Source organism: Onychomys torridus, chromosome 7 (genome assembly GCF_903995425.1).
Source record: "Onychomys torridus chromosome 7, mOncTor1.1, whole genome shotgun sequence".
Lineage (NCBI taxonomy): Eukaryota > Metazoa > Chordata > Mammalia > Rodentia > Cricetidae > Onychomys > Onychomys torridus.
Window position 1 is genome coordinate 66,523,365 of NC_050449.1, and position 20,271 is coordinate 66,543,635.

At 46.5% G+C, this 20,271-nt stretch overlaps 1 protein-coding gene across 2 annotated transcripts in view; it reads left to right on the plus strand.

Moving 5' to 3' along the window:
• Dnaaf4 (dynein axonemal assembly factor 4) overlaps window positions 1-20,271 on the plus strand; it is a 49,706-nt gene that overhangs the window by 24,232 nt on the left and 5,203 nt on the right. Inside the window, exons 2-7 of one of the 2 annotated variants that reach the window (XM_036192256.1) lie at window positions 2,992-3,308; window positions 5,357-5,504; window positions 6,060-6,193; window positions 9,744-9,969; window positions 11,829-11,974; window positions 14,252-14,361. In XM_036192256.1, coding sequence (XP_036048149.1) covers window positions 3,186-3,308; window positions 5,357-5,504; window positions 6,060-6,193; window positions 9,744-9,969; window positions 11,829-11,974; window positions 14,252-14,361 — 887 coding nt within the window. In that variant the 5' untranslated portion in view covers window positions 2,992-3,185. The remainder of the gene's footprint in view (window positions 1-2,991; window positions 3,309-5,356; window positions 5,505-6,059; window positions 6,194-9,743; window positions 9,970-11,828; window positions 11,975-14,251; window positions 14,362-20,271) is intronic. The other variant, XM_036192257.1, reaches the window with a different exon arrangement.

Here is a 20,271-nt window from a genome sequence, read left to right on the forward strand (position 1 = left end):
AACTCAGGTTGTCAGGCTTGGCAGCAAGCTCCTTTACCTAGACCCTTAAAAACCTTTTTGACTTTTTTTTGGTCTTTTGAGACAGGGTTTCTCTGTGTAGTTTTGGAGCCTGTCCTAGATCTCACTCTGTAGACCAGGCTGGCCTCAAACTCACAGAGATCCATCTGGCTCTGCCTCCCAAGTGCTGGGATTAAAGGTATGCACCACCACTGCCCGGCTTGACTTTCTTTTTTCAATCATCCATTTAGTGTATAGTGACAATTTACTTGTTTTTATTGCTATGTAATATCCTGTTGTGTATATATACTTGAGAAACATTTGGATGCTTTCCAGGTTTAAATTTTTAGATTTATTTTATGTGTGTGTGTTTTGCCTGGGGTATGTCTATGCATTGGCATGCGTTGCCCTTAGAGGCCAAAAGAGGGCATCAGATCTCCTGGAACTGCAGTTACACACAGTCATGAGCTGCCATGTGGGTGCTGGGAATTGAGCCTGGGTCCTCTGTAGGGCAGCAAGGGCTCCTGTCTTGGGAGCATCTCTCCAGCCCTTAGCGAGGACATTTTTTCACATAAGGATCTTATCATCTGCCTCAGAGAAGACTGGGTTATAGAGCGTTAGGGAGTCTTCCTTAAATTCCTTCAGCTTAAGCCAGGCTGGGGGGTGTTGTGATGCAGGCCTTTAATTCCAGCACTTAGGAGGCAGAGGCAGGTGAATGTCTGAGTTCGAGGCCAGCCTGGTCTACAATGAGAGTTCCATGACAGCCAGGGCTACACAGAGAAACCCTGTCTAGAAAAACTAAAAACATATTTAAAAAAAAAAAAGTTCCTTCAAGTTTAAAATATTCAACATGCTAAGGAATCCCTTAGCATGACATAGGATGGTCAGTAGGGATTACTTTAGATTTTTGAAAGCACTGAACCTACTTGGAATCTTCTTTCTCTTAGACTGTCCCCAAATTCCAACATACTTTTATTCTTCTTGTAGTCAATAAACTGAACTAAATTTGTTCAACTAAAGATGTCTAGTGGGCCAAGGTTGAAACTTTTGAAAAAATATCTTGGATAAAAAAATTTAACAGCTGGGCAGTGGTGGCGCACACCTTTAATCCCAGCACTCAGGAGGCAGAGCCAGGCGGATCTCTGTGAGTTCGAGGCCAGCCTGGTCTACGGAGTGAGCTCCAGGAAAGGCGCAAAGCTACTCAGAAACCCTGTCTCAAAAAGACAAAACAAAGCAAATTAACAATATTATGCTTTTTGATTAAGATCAGTTGCTTTATATTATTTTATTTGAGACAGGGTCTTACGTAGCCCAGGCTGGCCTCAAACTCAGTATGTAGTAGATGACCTTGAATTTCTGATCTTCCTGCTTCCATCTCTCAAGTTCTAGGATGACGGGCAAATGAAGCTGCACTTGGTGGAGGTGGTGCTGGGGAGGGAATCCTGTGCTTTGTGTATGCTGAGCAAGCATCTGCTAAGAAAGCTACACCCTCAGCCCAACAATTCCTTTTATTATTGTTTATTTATTTGGGGTTTTTTTTTTTTTTTTTGAGACAGGATTTCTCTGAGTCACCCTGGCTGTCCTGGAACTCACTCTGTCGACCATGTCGGCCTGGAGCTCAGAGATCTATCTACTTCTGCTTCCCAAGTGCTGCAATGACAAGTGTGAGGCACCACACCTGACTTTTCATTTTTTAAGTGTGTGTGTGTGTGTGTGTGTGTGTGTGTGTGTGTGTGAACACGGTGCCTGCAGAGGCTGGAAGAGACAGAGGAACTTAAGATAACAACCTGATAAAAACAAGAATAGAATAAACTGGGGAATGGCGAAAACCCGATAAAGATGGAACAAGCTACAGGATTTGTAGGTTTCTCAGCTCAGAGGGACAAGAGAATGTTAAGATGGCCCCTGTTCTTCCAAAGGACCAGAAGTTTGAGATCATGAACCGCTGACGAAATCTGTCAGGATCAGCAGTGGGGGAAACACAGTAACCCAACTCTATTGATACTAAACTTTTTGCGAGAGGAATTACATTGGAATTTAAAAGTTTGTGTAAATGCTCTCCAAAAGCTTTTGATAGTTTTACGTTTAAAATCCAGCTTCCTATGGGCAAGTAACTTTTCTGGTACTTAAATTATACTCCAGTAATGTAGAAACTGGGTCTAAGGAAGTAGTGTTGAGCATTTGAAGTGAATTAAGGATCTCAGTCATTGCTCTGTCAATAACGTATGTGACAATGGGATTAAGTGCCTGGAGCTCAGGTTCCTTAATCACTACATAACCTTCAAGTTTCTTGGCAACTGAAGTTCAGTGTGTACTTAAGCTATTGGAAAAATGTATCGGTTTACGATAGATCCTGCTATGGAGTTATAGCTGTTATTCGTGACTCAAATTTTGAACTCTAGGTCCCTTCCCAGGTTTGGAGGATACAAGTGTGCACACCAGAGCTCCCAGGATGTGCGAGGGCAACAGCTTCTAAACAGAAACATCATCACCTTGCTTTATGTTTTGAGACAAGAGTTTGTGTTTATCGGGGTAGTCGTCACCTGAAGTCTCCAGCCCCAGCCTCCCCAAGTGCTAAGATTACAGGCCACCACCCTGCTAATGTCCAGCAAATGTTGAGAGCAAACCAAACGTCCTGGGTGTCACAATGCACACATTCCAGCTCCGTTGATCCATATCCCTCTGCATTCTAACGCCCCAAGCTTTTTTCTTTCCAGAGCCAGGAATCCTAAAGCAAGCCCAGCCTCTCCCAGGGTGCCACATCACAGCTTCTCCTTTCCTTTAACAAAAACTCACTTTGAAATTCTTTTTATTTCATTAATCTGTGTTTGCGTGTGAGCGCAGTGCCCTCAGAAGCCAGAAGAGGGTATCCGACTGGAGCTCAAGGCGCTTGTTAGTGAGCAGCCCAACACAGGTGCTTGGGAACCGAACTCGGACCCGCCGAAGAGCAGCGCATCCTCCCGACCCCCAACTACTTCTTCCTCATTCGCTCAGGCCAAGGGGCAGCCGGGACCCAGACGCTGCACACCCAAGAATGACCGTGAGCGCACGAGGCTTCCCAGCGGGACCCCTGAACCGGAAAGCGCCCGAAGGGCCGGAAGTGATGGCAGCTCCGCGAGCCCTGCTTTCCTAGCAACCGAGCCGGCTTCTTAGCGACGGAAGGTGGCTCCCGCGTCCCCGGTCCCGCCATGCCGGTGCAGGTGAGCGAGTTCTCCTGGCAGCAGACGCCGGCCGCGGTCTTCCTGTCGCTGCCTCTGCGCGGCGTGAGCGTGCGCGACGCCGACGTGTTCTGCGGGGAAAGTTACCTGAAGGTGGGCGGGGCGGGGCGCCTGGACGAAGTTCTGCGCGGTGTCCCTGGTGTTTACTTTTCCATGTTTTATTAATTTTTTTTTCTCTCTGTAGCTTTGGAACCTGCCCTTGAACTCGCTCTGTAGACCAGGCTGGCCTCGAACTCACAGAGATCGCCATGTCTGTGGCTCTCGAGTGCTGGGATTAAAGGCGTGTGTCCCCACCGCCTGGCTGTTTTATTCTTAATTTACGTTTTTCACTATTATTATTATTATTATTGTTATTGTTATTATTATTATTATTATTATTATTATTATTAATGCTAAGGATCAAACCCAGCCTCCTGTGTATGCTACACCACTGAGCTACATTTCCAGCTATTATGTGTAGTGTGTGTGTGTGTGTGTGTGTGTGTGTGTGTGTGTGTGTAATGTGTATGAATGTTTATACCTATGTGTGTGCACCAGGTGTGTGCAGTGCCTGCGAAGGCCAGAAGAGGGCGTCAGATCTCTTGGAATAGGAGTTACAGATGGTTATAAACCATGATTTGGGTGCTGGGAACCAAACCCCAGCCCTATGCAAGAGCAGCATATGCTCTTGGCCACTGAGCCATCTCTCCAGCCCCAATGGCTTATGGGAGGAGGTGTGTCTTACTCTGTAGGCCTCACTGACCACAAGTTTTAGGCAACCCTCTTGTCTCATACTTCCAAGTGCTGGGATTAGTGGGATGCTTCACCTTCCCTGGCTAGCTAGACCTCAATTTAAAGTCCTCTTTTAAAACAACAAATCTGGGGTTGGGGATTTAGCTCAGTGGTAGAGCACTTGCCTAGCAAGTGCAAGGCCCTGGGTTCGGTCCTCAGCTTTAAAAAAAAAAAATTCTAGGCTTGGCGGTGGTGGCACACACCTTTAATCCCAGCACTCGGGAGGCAAAGGCAGGTGGATCTCTGTGAGTTTGAGGCCAGCCTGGTTTATTGAGTGAGTTCTAGCCAAGGCTACACAGAGAAACCCTTTCTAAAAAAAACAAACAAACAAACAAACAAAAAACCCACCAATATTTGCAAATAAATAACAAATCTAGGGCTGGTGAGATGGGTCCATGTGTTGGTCCCACCAACCCAGGAGGGAGAGAACCAACTTCTCACACTTCTCTGACTTCCCTGTGCATGCAGTGGTACTCATACACCCACATCCGTGCACAGGAAACGTCACGAAAGCAACAATAAAGACAAACCTCGGAGTGTGGCGTCATCTACAGACACATTCAGGTCAGAGATTGCTTCCATCCATTGCTTCCTCACATACCCACATACACTTTGCTAACTTATGCTACCGGGAATAAATGCAGTGGGGTTTTCAGAAAACCACATCCCCAAACACATAGGGTCTGATGTAGTCCACACTGGTCTCAAACTCATTTTGTAGCTGAGGATGACCCAAAAAGTTTGAGCTTCCTGCCTCTACCCGTGAGTGCCCAGATTCAACACCATGCTGGGAACTATATTTCCACTATAACATTTTTTTTTCTGGAATAAATAATTGTACATTTTTTAAAGGTTTGTTTTGTTTTGTTTTTTAAGATTTTATTTATTACATGTACAGTGTTCTGGGTATATGCCTGCAGGCCAGAAGAGGGCACTAGATGGTTGTGAGCCACCATGTGGGTGCTGAGAATTGAACTCAGGACCTCTGAAAGAACAGCCAGTGTTCTTAACCTCTGAGCCATCTCTCCAACCCATAATTGTAAATTTTTATTTATTTTATTTTATGTCTATGCCTGTTTTGCCTGTGTGTGTGTGTGTGTGTGTGTGTGTGTGTGTGTGTGTGTGTTTGTGTGTGTGTGTGTGTGTACCATATGCTTGTCTGATGCTCAGAAGAGGATGTCAGACCTCCTGGAACTAGAGTTACAGATGGATGTTAGTCTCTGTGTGGGTGCTGGGAACAGAACCCAGGTCCTCTTAAGAACAAGTGCTTTTAACCACCGACCCATCTCTCCAGCCCAGACTTGTTTTTCAATGGCAGTGTCTTTAATTTGTGTAACTAACTTAATGCCTGCTTCCTCTCTTCTGAACAGGTTAACTTTCCTCCATTTTTATTTGAGGTGTTTCTTTACGCTCCCATAGACGATGGGAGCAGCAGAGCCAAGATTGGGAATGACATGATTCTCTTTACATTGTATAAAAAGGAACCGGTTATGTGGGAGACCCTCTCTCTGCCAAGTGGTAAGTTTTTTAGTGAAAGTTGTTCGCTTGAGCGAGGTGTCTTTCACAAGAGCTCAGTCTGTTCCGAAATCCAAGCGCTGGGGAAGCCAGACTACCTGAAATCTTGACTCCAAAAAAAAAAAAAAAGCTTTTACTCTGGGCATTATGGTGCCCCTGGGTGGTGCATGCTTGCCCTCTTGGCTCTTTTTTGTTTGCTGTTTTATTTTTTAGAGACAGGGTTTCACTGGGTAGCCTTGACTGTTCTGGAACTCACTCTGTAGACCAGTCTCTCCTCACAGAGATCCACATGCCCCTGCCTCCCTAGTGCTGGGATTAAAGGTGTGCACCAGCACTACCCGGCTACACTCTCCGCTCCTAAAAGGTTGACCTATCAGAAGATCACAATTGTAAAGCCACCCTGGGCTGGATCAAAGATTCTGTCTCCATAACATTTTTCCACTTCTTATGAAATTGGATCTAAAGGAATCTTATCCTGGGTCAGTATGATGAGTGCTTTTCACCTCAATAAAACAAATTAATCATAACCCTGATTTATTACTTTTCCCTGTGTTGCAGTTGACAAAGAGATGATGCAGAGAATAAGAGAAAAATCTATTCTGCAAGCACAGGAGAAAGCTAAAGAGGCCACAGAAGCAAAATCTGCTGCCAAGCGGGAGGACCAGAGATACGCGCTAGGTGTGATGATGAAGGTAAGCTGCAAACCTCCGGGGCCTGCTGAAGGAGAGGACAGTGAGCTGGGAAAAGATGAGACGTTCAGCCAGGTGTGGGGGTGCAGGCCACCCAGCTACTCAGGATGGTTAACCAGGAGCATCAGAAGTTCAAGCCGGGGACAACAGCTGTGGTGGTGCACACCTTTAATCCCAGCACTCAGGAGGCAGAGGCAGGCAGATGTCTGAGTTCGAGGTGAGCCTGGTCTACAGAGGGAGATCCAGGACAACCAGGGCTACACAGAGAAACCCAGTCTTGAAAAACAAAACAAAAAAGACAGACAGACAGACAGACAGACAGAAGAAAGGAAGGAAGGAAAGAAGGAAAAGGAAGGAAGGAAGGAAGGAAGGAAGGAAGGAAGGAAGGAAGGGTGTATAGTTCAGTGGTAGAGGCCTTGGCTAGCATGCTTGCAGCCCTGGGTTGAACCCTCGGTCTCTGTGGGCCCCCCCCCCCATAGTTGCAATCTCAGTCCTTCCTTGGTGTTTGGTCGTAGGGCTTATTTTGTTATGTAGGCCACTGATTCTTTTATTCCTTCCCCTTCTTAAACTGTGGATTAAGACCCATATGGAATTACTCACTTAAATGTGGAGGATGGAAAAAACTTGGCAACAGCAGGGCCTGTGAAATAACTCAGAAGATAAAGAAAGGCACATGCTACCAAGCCTGACCACAGGAGCTTGATTCCTGGAACCCACAGATGGCAAGGAGTTATGAGTGGGAAGCTTAAGAGGCTGACCGAGGGCTGGAGAGATGGCTCAGTGGTTAAGAGCACTGACTGCTCTTCCAGAGGTCCTGAGTTCAATTCCCAGCAACCACATGGTGGCTCACAACCATCTGTAATGAGATCTGGTGCCCTCTTCTGGTCTGCAGGTGTACATGCAGACAGAACACTATACATAATAAAGAAACCTTAAAAAAAATAAAATAAAAAAAAGAAGCTGACCGAGGGGGCACACCTCTTTAATCCCAGCACTCAGGAGGCAGAGCCAGGAGGATCTCTGTGGGTTCAAGGCCAGCCTGGTCTACATAGAGTGAGTATCAGGTCACATAGACCTCTTCTCCCCAACTTCTGATTCTAGACAAATGCTAGTCTTCTGCCTCTGTTTAAGCAATTCTGCCCAGTTTCCAAATACTTTGCTCTCTTTAATTCTCATTTTTTTAATTCTCATTTTGGCATCTGGAAATGATTAAGGGTTGTACAAATAAGCACTGTTCCATGAAGAACATCATGGAGGGTGTTGTGACTGGGAGATGTGGTGGGAAGGCCGAGGAGACAGCTGGGGACTGTGGGGTGAGGATAGCCCACCCCTTAAACACCTCTTCTCTGAGCTGTGTTTGCAGGGAAAAGTGAAGGCATGCTTGCAGTTGAACTTTCCATCAGCTCACAAATAACAGCATGGAGGCTTATTATTAGTCATGGCAGCTTGGCCTTAGCCTGGGCTTTTTCCCACTAGCTCTTGTAACCTAAATTAACCTGTCTGTTAATCTACATTCTGCTGCATGGCTCAGTTACCTCTGTTCTGTTATATCCAACATCTGCAGAGTCTCTGGTGAGATCTTCGTGCCTAGATTCCTCCTCCTCTTCCTCTCTCTCCCCAGAAATCCCACCTATTCTCTCCTGCCTAGCAATTGGCCATTCAGCTCTTTATTAAACCAATCAGAAGGTGCCTTAGGCAGAGACATTTTTTTTTTTTTTTTTTTTTTTTTTTTTTGCCAGAGCTGAGGACTGAACCCAGGGCCTTGTGCTTGCTAGGCAAGCTCTCTACCACGGAGCTAAATCTCCAACCCGACACATCTTTACAGTGTACACAAATATTCCACAACACATACTTGTTATTAAATGGAGCAAATTGTTGTCTTTTAGATTGTGGCACCTTCTCTGACATCATTATGCCCTTTTGTGAGGCATCTAAACTCAGGGTTTCCTTTCTGTCATGTGCAGATGGCCTGGTTCCTCCCGTTGTGAGTTCTCTGCGCTGTCAGCATGCAGTGATTACTGTCTTTGGTGACTAGTGTGTAAGCCTTAGGCAGATGCACTGGTCTGTTTTTCGTTACTATGACAACATTTCTAGGGAGTAGCTCAGTGGTAGAGCACCCACTTAGCATGCTGGAGGCAGGGATTCAGTCCTCAGCCATGATGAAACAAGAAAACTGTGTGAAGCTGGGCAACTTTCTAAAGAAAAGGTGTTACTTAGCTTACAGCTTTGGAGGCTGGGAGTCCAGGATGAGGCAGCCCATCTGCTTGTCAAAGACAGCTCACATAGCAAGACAGAAGCCAGAGAGAGATCCGGGGCTCCTCAGGCTTGACAACCGACTTTCTCAAAACCTAACTCAGGGCTCAGCAGTTAAAGGTGTTTTCTGCCAAGCCTAATGGCCTGAGTTCAATTCCCAGGACACACAAAGTGGAAGGAGGAAATCGACTCTGCAAGCTGTCCTCTGATTTTCACGTGCACCTTAGCATGCCTGTGCCCGTGCCCACATTCAGGAGCACGCATGTGCGCGTGCGTGCGTGCATGCATGCGTGCGTGCGTGCATGCGAGCTCACACACACACAATTGAAGTGAAAAGGCCAGCATGATGGCACAGGCCTTTAATCTCAGCACTCAGGAGGCAGAGGCAGGGGGATCTGAGTTCAAAACCAGCGTGGTCTACATGTCAGATCTATGTAGTAATACCCTGTCCAAAAAGAGAGAGAGAGAGAGAGAAAGAGAGACAGAGAGAGGAAGGAAGGAAGGAAGGGAGGGAGGGAGGGAGGAAGGGAGAGAGGGAGGGAGGGAGGGAGGGAGGAAGGAAAGAAAAGAAAGAAAGAAAGAAAGAAAGAAAGAAAGAGGAGGGGAGGGGAGGGGAGGGGAGGGAGGGAGGGAGGGAGGGAGGGAGGGAGGGAGGGAAGGAAGGAAGGAAGGAAGGAAGGAAGGAAGGGGAACAACCAGTTCTGGTAGCATAATCCCCGCCCTCTGTAGGCTGAGGCAAGAGAGTCTTGATTTTGAGGCCGATCTTGATTTTGATGCCAATCTTGGCTTCTTAAAACTATTTCAAAAAAAAGAAGGAGGAGGAGGAGGAGGAGGAGGAGGAAGGGCTCAAACCATCTCAGCCAGGATAACTCACCTGGTCACTCGCCTTTTATTTCGGTGCTGGGGAATCAAAGCCAGGTTGTTCCAAGTGCTAGCAAATGCTCAGCTACTGAGCTAAGACACCGGCTTCTTGGCCACTGACCTGTGAGCTGCCCCACCATTTCACAGGTCACCAGGACATGCTCCTGTGTGCACACTCTTGGGGGGTGAGGGTAGGGGGGCCATGGGGACTGCCCATTTGCTGTCCTTCAGTTTACCAGGAGAGAGTGCCAGTCACCCAGGCATGCAGAGGCCACACTACTGTTTCAGTGCGAACTAAACCCTGTTGTGGTGGCACGTGGCTCTTATCCCACGGTGCAGACCCTCCCATGAACACAGCACACACTGCGCACACTCATCACACGTGCACGGCTGTGCTTTCCACATGTTGGAAAGGACTTGCTAATTACGATTTTTACAGATTGAAGAAGAGGAGAGGAAAAAAATAGAAGAGATGAAAGAAAAGGAACGGAAAAAGGCAACCAGAGAACTGGAAGCTTGGAAGGAATCTCAAAGACAAGCTGAAGAGCCAGCCAGAATCCCAAGGAAAGAGACATGCCATCCGGGAAAGCAAGCTGAAGAGAGGGGAGCACTGAAGCCCCCGAGTTTGCCCAGGAAGGCCCCGCCCGCCCGCCTCCCGGAAAGAGGTATGGTGCCTCCTCTTTCTTTCTCTCTCTCTCTCTTCTTTAATCTTTTCTCAGGCATAGGCCAGGCTCTGGTATACTGAGAATAAGCCATATACTACGAAGATGTAAGATGAAGGACCTCTTCTGAGGGGTTTTGCTGTTCAGACCTGGGCATCCTGGAATGTGTGATACTCTGGCCTCAGCCACAATGTTTGGACTACAGGCACTCACCACCATGCCTGGCTCTCTGGCCTCTGGCCGCATGGTAGTCATTTTGTACATTCCGTAAATAGCTAGTTTAGAGAGACGCTGAAAACAAGAAACACCAAAGACCCCGGAACCTGTTAGGCGGAAGGCAGGGTCAGCGGAGGGTCCACACAGCGGGTGGAGTGGTGGGGTCAGAGGACAAGGACAGACCACTCATTTACCCTCGCTTTCATTTGTTTGGAGGCAGGCGCTCCTGTAGCCCAGGCTAGCCTCAGACTTGCTGCCTATTTTTCTCCTCACTGTGGGGACCAAGTCTAAGGCCTTGTGCTTTTCTAGGCAGGCTTGTAGACCTTGAGCTAAATCTAAAGCGCACTCACTTTTTTAAAAAAAAAAAATTGAGACAGTATTTTATGTAGTCTAAGCTGTCCTGAATGCCCTACATAGCTAAAACTGTCCCTGTCTTTTCTTTCTGTCTTTTTTTTTTTTTTTTGGTTCTCAAGACAGGGTTTCTCTGTTTAACAAAATGATTTATGTGTTTTTAATTTATGTATATTGGTGTTTTGCCTGAATGAAGATGTTGGACCCCCTGGAATTGGAGTTACAGACAGTTGTGAGCTGCTATGCTGGTGCTGGGAATTGAACCCAGGACCTTTGGAAGAGCAGCCAGTGCTCTTAACCACTGAGCCATCTCTCCAGCCCCTCCTTTTCTTACTCATATGTGCTCATTTTCTCTCACGTATATTAGTCGGAGTCTTTTTTCTTGAAATCATTTTCCCACCGGTTCAGTGTTTCCCTGTGTCTATGTGTCCTCCGTCGGTGTTCAGTGTTTCTAAGTCACAGCTGTCTTTCCCTGTGTCTGTGGATGACATCCCAGCACATGGCTTAGCCCCTCCTCTCACTGAGACTTGGCTGTCACCTGCCGAGCACCTTATGAGAACGTCTGCCTCTTGTTAGCAGTGTGGGCACTTTCTCACTTCCTCCTCAGGAGGTGTGTAGAGACACTGCTGTGGGGTGGGAATTGGAGGAGGTGTGCCCCTCCTGAGTGGATGTGAACTAGACAGAGGTTCAACCGTGAACCCCAGAAGATCAGTGGGTCATTAGTTAAAGAATAAACAACTGCCATGTTAATGCTGAGTATTCTATTCCTTGTTGCAGAAAACATCTTTGGTTTATTTTTATTTTTGTAATTATTATGTGTGTATGACATGTGGGGATGGGGTGTGCCACAGTGCTCATGTGGGGGTCAGAGGACAACTCGGAAGAGTTGGTTCTATGCCTCATTTTTTTTTTTTTTTTTTTTTTTTCTGATGGCTTCACTAACCCTGGGTAGCCTGGAACTCTCTATGTAGAACAGTCTGGCCTTGAACTCACAGAGATGAGCCTTCTGCCCTGAGTGCCGGTCTCAAACACCCCCCAGACCCTTCTACTTCCGTGAGGTCCAGTTGCTATGCTTGTACAGCAGGAGCTTTACCCTCTGTCTTAGCTCACAGGCCCCGTCTTTGCCGTGTTTTGTCATTTACCGACGAGTTTTTATTATTTGCTTTTATTTGTTATGTTATTTGTTTATTTGTTATTAATTTTAGAATTGGCTTTGGTATATAGTTATCCTAAAAGTCAATTTGTTAGTTAGAAATGGGAAATAAATTGCTTATTCGTTACCATTGCTTTTGAAGGGAGGAACTGGGAAAACATATTTTCTGAGAAGTTAAAGGAAGACAGCATCCCCGCACCCCGCTCTGCTGGCAGTATTCAAATCAGCTTCACCCCTCGAGTGTTCCCAACTGCTCTTCGGGAATCCCAGGTGGCAGAAGAGGAGGAGGTAGGCACGCACGCACGCACGCTCAGCTAACTCACTCAGGCAGCACCGCTTCAGTTGGCATCACCATGGCTGAAACACCTCCATTATTTCATCTACTGAAGTTAGCACTGGGCCGGGTGTGGTGGCATGCAGGGGGGGGGGGATCTCTGTGAGTTCACTGTAGGCTGGTCCACATAGTGAGTTCTAGGACAACCAGGGATAGGTAGAGAGACCCTGTCTCCAAAAAAATGAAGAAAGAAAAGAAATTAGGTTTTGGATTTTTTTGTTTTGTGTTGTGTTTTGTTTTAGTGTTTGGCTTGTTTGTTTGAGACAGTGTCTCACTATATAGCCCAGGCTGGCCTAAGACTCCCTGTTAACCCAAGTTGGTATTGAACTTATGAATCTCTCACTTCAGCCTGTACTAACATGTTGTGTGGTTTTAAGTGACCGAACCCATGGTACATGCCACCAGGGCTACAGTGTAAGACTGAGCCAGGTATGTTTAATCCTGTGTTCAGAGGCAAGTGGATCTCTGTGAATTTGAGGTCGACCTGTTCTACAGAGAAAGTTCTAGGCTAGCCAGAGCTACATAGAGAGAATTTGTTTAAAAAATAAATAGCTGGGCGGTAGCAGTACACGCCTTTAATCCCAGCCCTTGAGAGCAAGAGGCAGATAAATCTCTGTGAGTTCAAGTCCAGCCCAGTGTATAGAATGAATTCTAGGACAGCCAGGATCATTACACAGAGAAACACTGTCTCCAAAAAACAAACAAAAATAAATAAATAAAGGAAGGAAGGAAGGAAGGAAGGAAGGAAGGCTGGCTGGCTCAATGGTTAAGAGCACTGTCTGCTCTTCTAGAGGACCCAGGTTCAGTTTTCAGCACTCACGTGACAGCTCACAACTGTTTGTAACTCCAGCTCCAGGAGAGTTGACATTGTCACACATACTTACAGACAGAACACCAAAGCACATAAAGTAGAAGTAAATAAATAGATCATTAAAAAAACAATAAACAATTTTTAAAAAGTGAATGAACAAAGACTATCTATTTAAAAAAATAACAAAAACAAACACACAAAACAAAGGTACAATAATAATCACATGAATTCCCAATTTGGACTAGAAACCTTTAAAAAAGACTTCTTACGTTAGAAAATTGTGTGTGTGTGCGTACCTGTGTGTGGGTATGTGCACAAGTGCAGTGCTTGAGGAGACGAGAGGCCTTAGAGCACCTGCAGCTGGAGTTCCAGGTGGTTGTGAGCCACCTGATGTGGGCACTGGAGTCTGAACTTGGGTCCTCAGCAATATGGTTATTCCTTCCTTAGCCACTGAGTATCTCTCGAGCTCTGGACTACAAACATTTATCTATTTAATTTAGCAAATGAGTCTTAAAAATGTCTAAGAGTCTATAAATACTGAAAGTTAAAACCACCATCGGATAGAGGGTTTATCAGATCAGGCCATTGTAAACAAAGCACCTAAAATTAGGTGGTTCAAGGAATGGACATTCATGTCTTAGTTGTTTGACCAGGGTCTTGCCCAGGGGTTCTTGGTGAGGTCCTCATCCCGTCTCCTAATGGCGGTGATGGAGGCAGGCTGTGATTGCTTTCTGTTTTGAGGAGACTAAGGTTTTCATGGTGTTATCTAAACTCCATGGCCTTCCTTCCTCCCCATCTCTGACATGGTCACATCAGTTGTTAGGCCTTTAACGTGTATTTGCAATTGGAAAACTCTTCCGCCTGTTGATCCAAATGACGTTTTTTGCCTGCTGAGAAATCTAAAATCGTTAATAAAAACAAGACCTTTTAGAAGGGGAAAGCTGACTCTGCCACGCTGTCCTCTGCTCTCCATGTGTGTGCTGTGACATGTGCTCACTATGTAAAGCAGGCTGGCCTTGAACTCAGAGATCCACCTTGCTCTGTCTCCATGGCTGGCTTCTTTTCCTCTTGACATGATAAAATACTCTAACATAAGCAACTTAAGGGAGAAAGGGTTTATGTCAGCTCACAGTAAAAGGTACATACAGTCCACCATGGTGGGGAAGCCAGCAGAAGCTTGAAGCAGCTGATCAGTGAGTGAGTACATGTATGCTGTTCCACATACACAGTCAAGGACCCCTGGCCAGGAATGGCTTCACCCACAGCTAAAATAAATCTCTTCACATTCAATAATGTAATCAGGATAACGCCCCACAGGCGTGCCAGAGGCCCTTTGCCCAGGTGATTGCCAGATACTGTCATGTTGACTGCATTAGCCAGTGTAGATGATGTCCGTCACCAAACTGCATTCTCATTGTAGTGGCTGCATAAACAAGCTGAGGCTCGGAGAGCCATGAGCACCGACCTTCCTGAGTTCTGTGACCTGAAGGAAGAAGAGAAGAATCCAGACTGGCTGAAGGAAAAAGGAAAGTGAGTTGCCAGAGTGTTCTGCATGCTACACTAGGCTCACCACATTCCGGGCGCAGATTGACCTTGTGTGTGTGTGTGTGTGTGTGTGTGTTGGGGAGTGATAGGTCATTGCTGGTAGTTTTATGTCTACTTGACATAAGCTTGAGTCACTTGGGAAGAGGAAACCTCAATTGAGAAAATGTCCCCAGCAGCTTGGTCTGTGGACACATTTGTGGTGCATTTTCTTGATGGATGATTGATATGGGAATGCCCAGCTCACTGTGGGCACTGCCACCTCTGGGCAGATGGTTCTGGGTATGGTAAGAAAATCTGAGCAAGCCACAAAAGGAAGCCAGTAAGCGTGGATCCTCCATAGCCTCTACGTTAGTTCCTGCCTCCAGGTTCCTTCCTTGAGTTTCTGCCCTGACTTCCTAGATGATGGACAACAAAGCTGTCTGATGAAATTAACCCTCTCCTCCCCAAGTTGCTTTGGCCCTGATGTTTACCACAGCAACAGAACCCTAACTAGGGCAGGTAGGTCAAGCTCCAGATTTAATAAGTCTGATGATATGACAGTTAAATGCAGTACAGTGACTGAGGGATGTGGTTGGATAGGTAGAGCGCTTGCCTGGCACACACAAAGCCCAGGGTTCCATTCTTGGTTTTTTGTTTTTATTTTTGTTTTGTTTTGTTTTGTTTTGTTTTTAGTTTTTCGAGACAGGGTTTCTCTGTGTAGATTTGTGACTTTCCTGGAACTCACTTGGTAGCCCAGGCTGGCCTCGAACTCAGAGATCTGCCTGCCTTTGTCTCCCGAGTGCTGGGATTAAAGGTGTGTGCCACCACCGCCCGGCTCTTTTTTTTTTTTTAATAATTTGTTTATTTTTATTTTATGTACATTGTGTTTTGCCTGCATGTATGTCTGTGTGAGGCTGTCAGGTCCCCTGGAACTGGAGTTATAGACAGTTGTAAGCTGTCATGTGGGTGCTGGGAATTGAACCCAGGTTCTCTGGAAGAGTATTGAGTGCCCTTAAGTACTGAACCATCTCTCCAGCCCCCCAGGGTGCCATTCTTATCACTTCACTCTTTGGGTGTGATTGACACCTGTAATCCCAGCAGTTGGCGGGTGGAGGCGGGAGAATTAGGAGTTTAAGGTCAGTTTGGGCTGTTCATGGACTTGGAGGCCGTCCTTAGAAAAGGGACCCTTTCACCGAGCAGTGGTGGTGCAGGTCTTTAATCCCAGCACTCAGGGAGGCAGAGGCAGGTGGATCTCTGTGAGTTCGAGGCCAGCCTGGGCTACAGAACGAGATCCAGGACAGGCACCAAAACTCTGCAGAGAAACCCTGTCTCGAAAAACAAAAAAAAAAGGGGGGGGGGAGGGACCCTTTCAAAACAACAACAGAAAACCAGGTATGCTGGCACATGCCTTTAAAGCCACCAATCAGGAGGCAGAGGCAGGTGGCTGTCTGTGAGTTAGAGGCCAGTTTGGTCTACACAGTGAATTCTAGGCCAGCCAGGGCTGCACAGGGAGACTAGGAGATCAGGATCCATCCCTGGAGCCTGAGCTGGCGTTTTGGTGCCCATTACCTATCTATGGTGGGACACCTTACACAGCCTCCATGCAGGGGGAGGGGCTTGGACCTGCCTCAGCTGAATGCCCCAGGCTCTGCTGACTCCCCATAGGAGACCTCACCTTGCTGGAGCAGGCAATAGGGAGCAGGCTGGGGGGAAGGCTGGGGGAGACAGGAGGGAAGAGGAGAGGATCTGTGGTTGGTATGTAAAATGAATAAAAATTTTCTTAATAAAAAAATAGAAATAGATGAAATACAGAGTAAAAATATTGAAAAGAAAAAAAGGAAAAGTTGAGAGTGAGGAAAGGGTGTGGCAGAGGCCAGCCGAGCAGCTTCTGGGGCGAGAACAGGACCAGGCAGACCAGACCCAAGGGACCTTAGGAGGAGGGTCCTTGCCAGGAGGCTTTTTTTCTGAACTGGGTCTTGCTCTGGTCCTGGACTTGATGCCTAGCAGTAGATACACAGCCCAGGCTTGCAGATATCCTCTTGCTTAACCCCGTGGAACCGTGGGATGTTGGGTTTATGAAGGGCAGAAGTAGGCAGGCCTTTCACAAGAACAGTTGTTAAGGAACCATGTCACCTTACAAGTAGGTCCTTAGCAAAATGAAGACCTCCTTGCAGTTTTCTTTACCTAGCCTTTGAATGCTAAGTCTTAATTTTAAACAGAAAAGCTGCCTTAAAAATTACATAGACAGGCCGGGCGGTGGTGGCGCACGCCTTTAATCCCAGCACTCGGGAGGCAGAGACAGGTGGATCTCTGTGAGTTCGAGGCCAGCCTGGTCTACAAAGCAAGTTCCAGGAAAGGTGCAAAGGTACACAGAGGAACCCTGACTCGAAAAACCAAAAAAACAAAAACAAAAACAAAAAACAAAATTACATATACAAGTCTGGAGAGATGCTCAGCAGTTAAGAGCGCTGGCTGTGGGGCTGGAAAGGTGGCTCAGAGGTTAAGGTTGCTCTTCCAGAGGTCCTGGGTTCAAGTCCCAGCACCCACATGGCAGCTCACACTTGTCTATAACTCCAGTTCCAGGGGATTGATGCCCTCATACAGACATACACACAGGCAAAACACAAATGCACATAAAAACAAATAAATTATTTAAAAAAAAAAAAAAGAAGAGCACTGTCTGCTTTCGTAAAGGACCCAGGTTTGATTCCTAGCTCCTGTGGTGATATTGTGTTCCCCAAAATATTGTGCACCCTAATAAACTATCTGGGGTCAGAGAACAGAACAGCCACTAGATATAGAGGCCAGAAAATGGTGGCACACACGCCTTTAATCCTAGCATTCCAAAGGCAGAGATCCTCTGGATCTCTGTGTTTTCAAAGCCACCAAATAGCCATAAAACAGAAGTCTGGAGGTGGTAGCCCACGCCCTTAATCCAATCACATGGCAGGCAGAGTCTCTGTGTGGTCAAGGACACAGCCAAGTGTGGTGACACAAGCCTTTAATCCCAGTACCAACCATAGAGACATGGAGGTCTGTATAGACAGGCGTTGACGAGGAAGTCATATGGCTGGGACTAGAGCTAATGAGAAGGCAGAACAAGGAAGGTAGTAAAAACATGGGTTAGATGGGAAGAAGCTCTCTCTATGGAAGCTACTGCTGGTGGTAAGCTAAGGCTAGTCATGGCTATTGCTCTGATCTCTTTGGCTATTACCTCTGTATTTGGCTCTGTGTTTCTTATTAATAAAACTGTTTAGAAATTTGTCTACAGCTGTCTGTAACTCAAGTTCCACAGGATCTGAATCGCTCTTCTGGCATCCTCAGGGACCAGACACATATGTGGTACACATATATACGTAGTGCATTATAGTCATAAACATAAAAATAAAATATAAAATGAATACATATATGACTAGGGAGACTGTGCAATCCTGAGGACCTGAATTCAATCCATGTAAAAATCTAGGGATTGTGGTGCATGCTTTTAATCCCAGCTCTGGAATTAAAAGAGACAGGTGGATCTCTGGGGCTCATTGGCCAGTCATCCTAAACTGATCCCAATGAGAGGCCCTGTCTGAAAAGCAAGGTGAGGCTGGGTGTAGGGTACATGCCTTTAATTTGAGGCTAGGCTGGTGTACATAATGAGTTCCAGACCAGCCAGGGCTATATGATGAGATCCTGTCTCAAAACAAACAAAACCAACCACCAAACAAGGCAGGTGGCTCCCAAGCAGACCGTTGATGCACATTCCTTTTGCTGGTGTGGTCCCGAGGAGCCAGTGCAGAAGCAGGCCAGGTGGGTGTGGCATTCACAGTAGCTCTCCACCACAACTGAGGGAGGACCAGCTTAAGGGTCACCTTTGTGTAAAAAGGTTACAGTACGCCTGCTGTCTTGCCCTGCAGAGAGATTATTACCCGAATATATCTGGCTGCCGCTTCTGCAGACACTGTCTGCCAAGGCTGGGAGTAGAGAATTTGCCTCCCATATGTGACACTTGAGGTCCAGGCTTCAACCTGCAGATCCCTCCTCCCAACCCCAAACCACCAGATCATCACAGGAGATCCGTGGGGAATTGTCATTTTATTTTGTTGAGCCAGGGTCTCTTGTAGCCCAGGCTAGCCTTGAACTTGCAGCAGCCCTCCTGCCCGAGCCTCCAAAGTGCTAGATTATAGGTGTGAGCCACCAGTCCTAGTGTGAGAATTGCCTTGTAACCCATGTACCCGTGTGCTTTCAGAACAGGGCCAGGAAGCCTGCCTTCGCTGCTGCATTGGAATAAATGCAGTATAAATAAATAAAAAATCTGGTTGATGGAGACAGGCAGATTCCTCACACGGCTTTTCCTAATGAAAGGATGGTAGGCTTGGCATCACACGGTGGCTTCTCAGATGCCGGTGTCATTGCCTTCCATTGATGGTGTTTTACAGTCTATCCTAGTCTGTTGTGGTACTTGGTGGTTAGAGTGTATTAACAAAAGGCAGAGGAGAGAAAATCAGTCTTCTTTTTCTTTTTTTTTTTTTTTTTTTTGAGACAAGGTTTCTCTGTAGCTTTGGAGCCTGTCCTACACTAGCTCTGTAGACCAGGCTGGCCTCGAACTCACAGAGATCTGCCTGGCTCTGCCTCCCGAGTGCTGCCTGCCGTTTTGTTGTTTTTTGTTATTGTTATTTGTTGTTGTTGTTGTTGTTATTTTATTTGTTTGTTTGGTTTTTTTAAACAAGGCCTTACTATCTAGCCCTGGCTGGCCTGGAACTCCTTATGTAGATTAGGCTGGTCTTGAACTCACAATGATCCTCCTGCCTCAGAATTCTGAGTGCTGGAATTACTGGCATATCCCATCATACCCGTGGGGAATTGGTTTAACTAGGTTTTTTTGTTAGTACACAGAAGAAATGTACTCTTTTTGAGCTGGCATATCAGCACTCCCAACCCCCCAGCCTTCACACCTGTCATGCGCTGGAACCTTTGACTCCCCAGGTTCCTGGTCTTTGGGGCCGAGATAGACCTCACTATACCAGTGCTTGCTTGGTATCTAGTGAGCAGATGGAGCTCAGCACTCACTCCTCAGCCTCCATCGTTGCTTGATCCGGTTGCTGCCAGTACACATCTCTTTCTACCTGTCTGTACTCCCATGTGCTGCTTGGTCTGAGAAAGACGGTACTAGGCTTTTGATTTTGAAAGCTGTCGATGTGCTCACACAAACTAAGATGGCTACGCTATCACTAGGTAATAGACTCTTAGAGGATCAGTATGCATTCCCTTGTTGGCTAAAATGTTGCGGTCTCACTGTATGTCTCATGGCCTCCTTTTTCTCTGGAGGACCATATGAGAAAACAACAGTCCTAATGTTGCCCTTGCTGGCTGGCGTATGACTTGTTATATAGACTAAGCTGGCCTTGAACTTGTGTCCATACTCCTGCTTCTACCTCCCAACTTCTGAGATCACAGGTCTTCAGCACCGTGTCCATGTTATTTTTTATCAGATGCAGAATGCTAATTTCTCCCTTCTTCATTCTGAATGCTAAATTGAAGTGAAGGGGCATGTGGCCCTAATGTGGACAGATACTGGCTGGCTGGTCTGTGCACACTATTCATCTAGTAGATTCTTGTGGTATTGGGGATTGATTCAGGGGCCTCACTCATCTAGACAAGTGCTAAAACACTATATCCTATCCCCAGCCATTTTCTCGTTTTGACTTATTATTTCACTTATTGTTTGTTTTGACATGGGGCTCCCATGCACAGTGTGGGGAACTTGCTAGGCCCAACAGAGCCTTAAATTCCAGCTCCTCCTCTCTCCTCCCAAGTGATGGGATTACAGCTCTTCCTCTTTTATTGTGAGACAGGTCTCACTAAGTTCCTCAGGCTGGGCTTCAACTTACTGTGTAGGCCAGGTAAAGCTTGATCTTGCAGTCCTGTGAC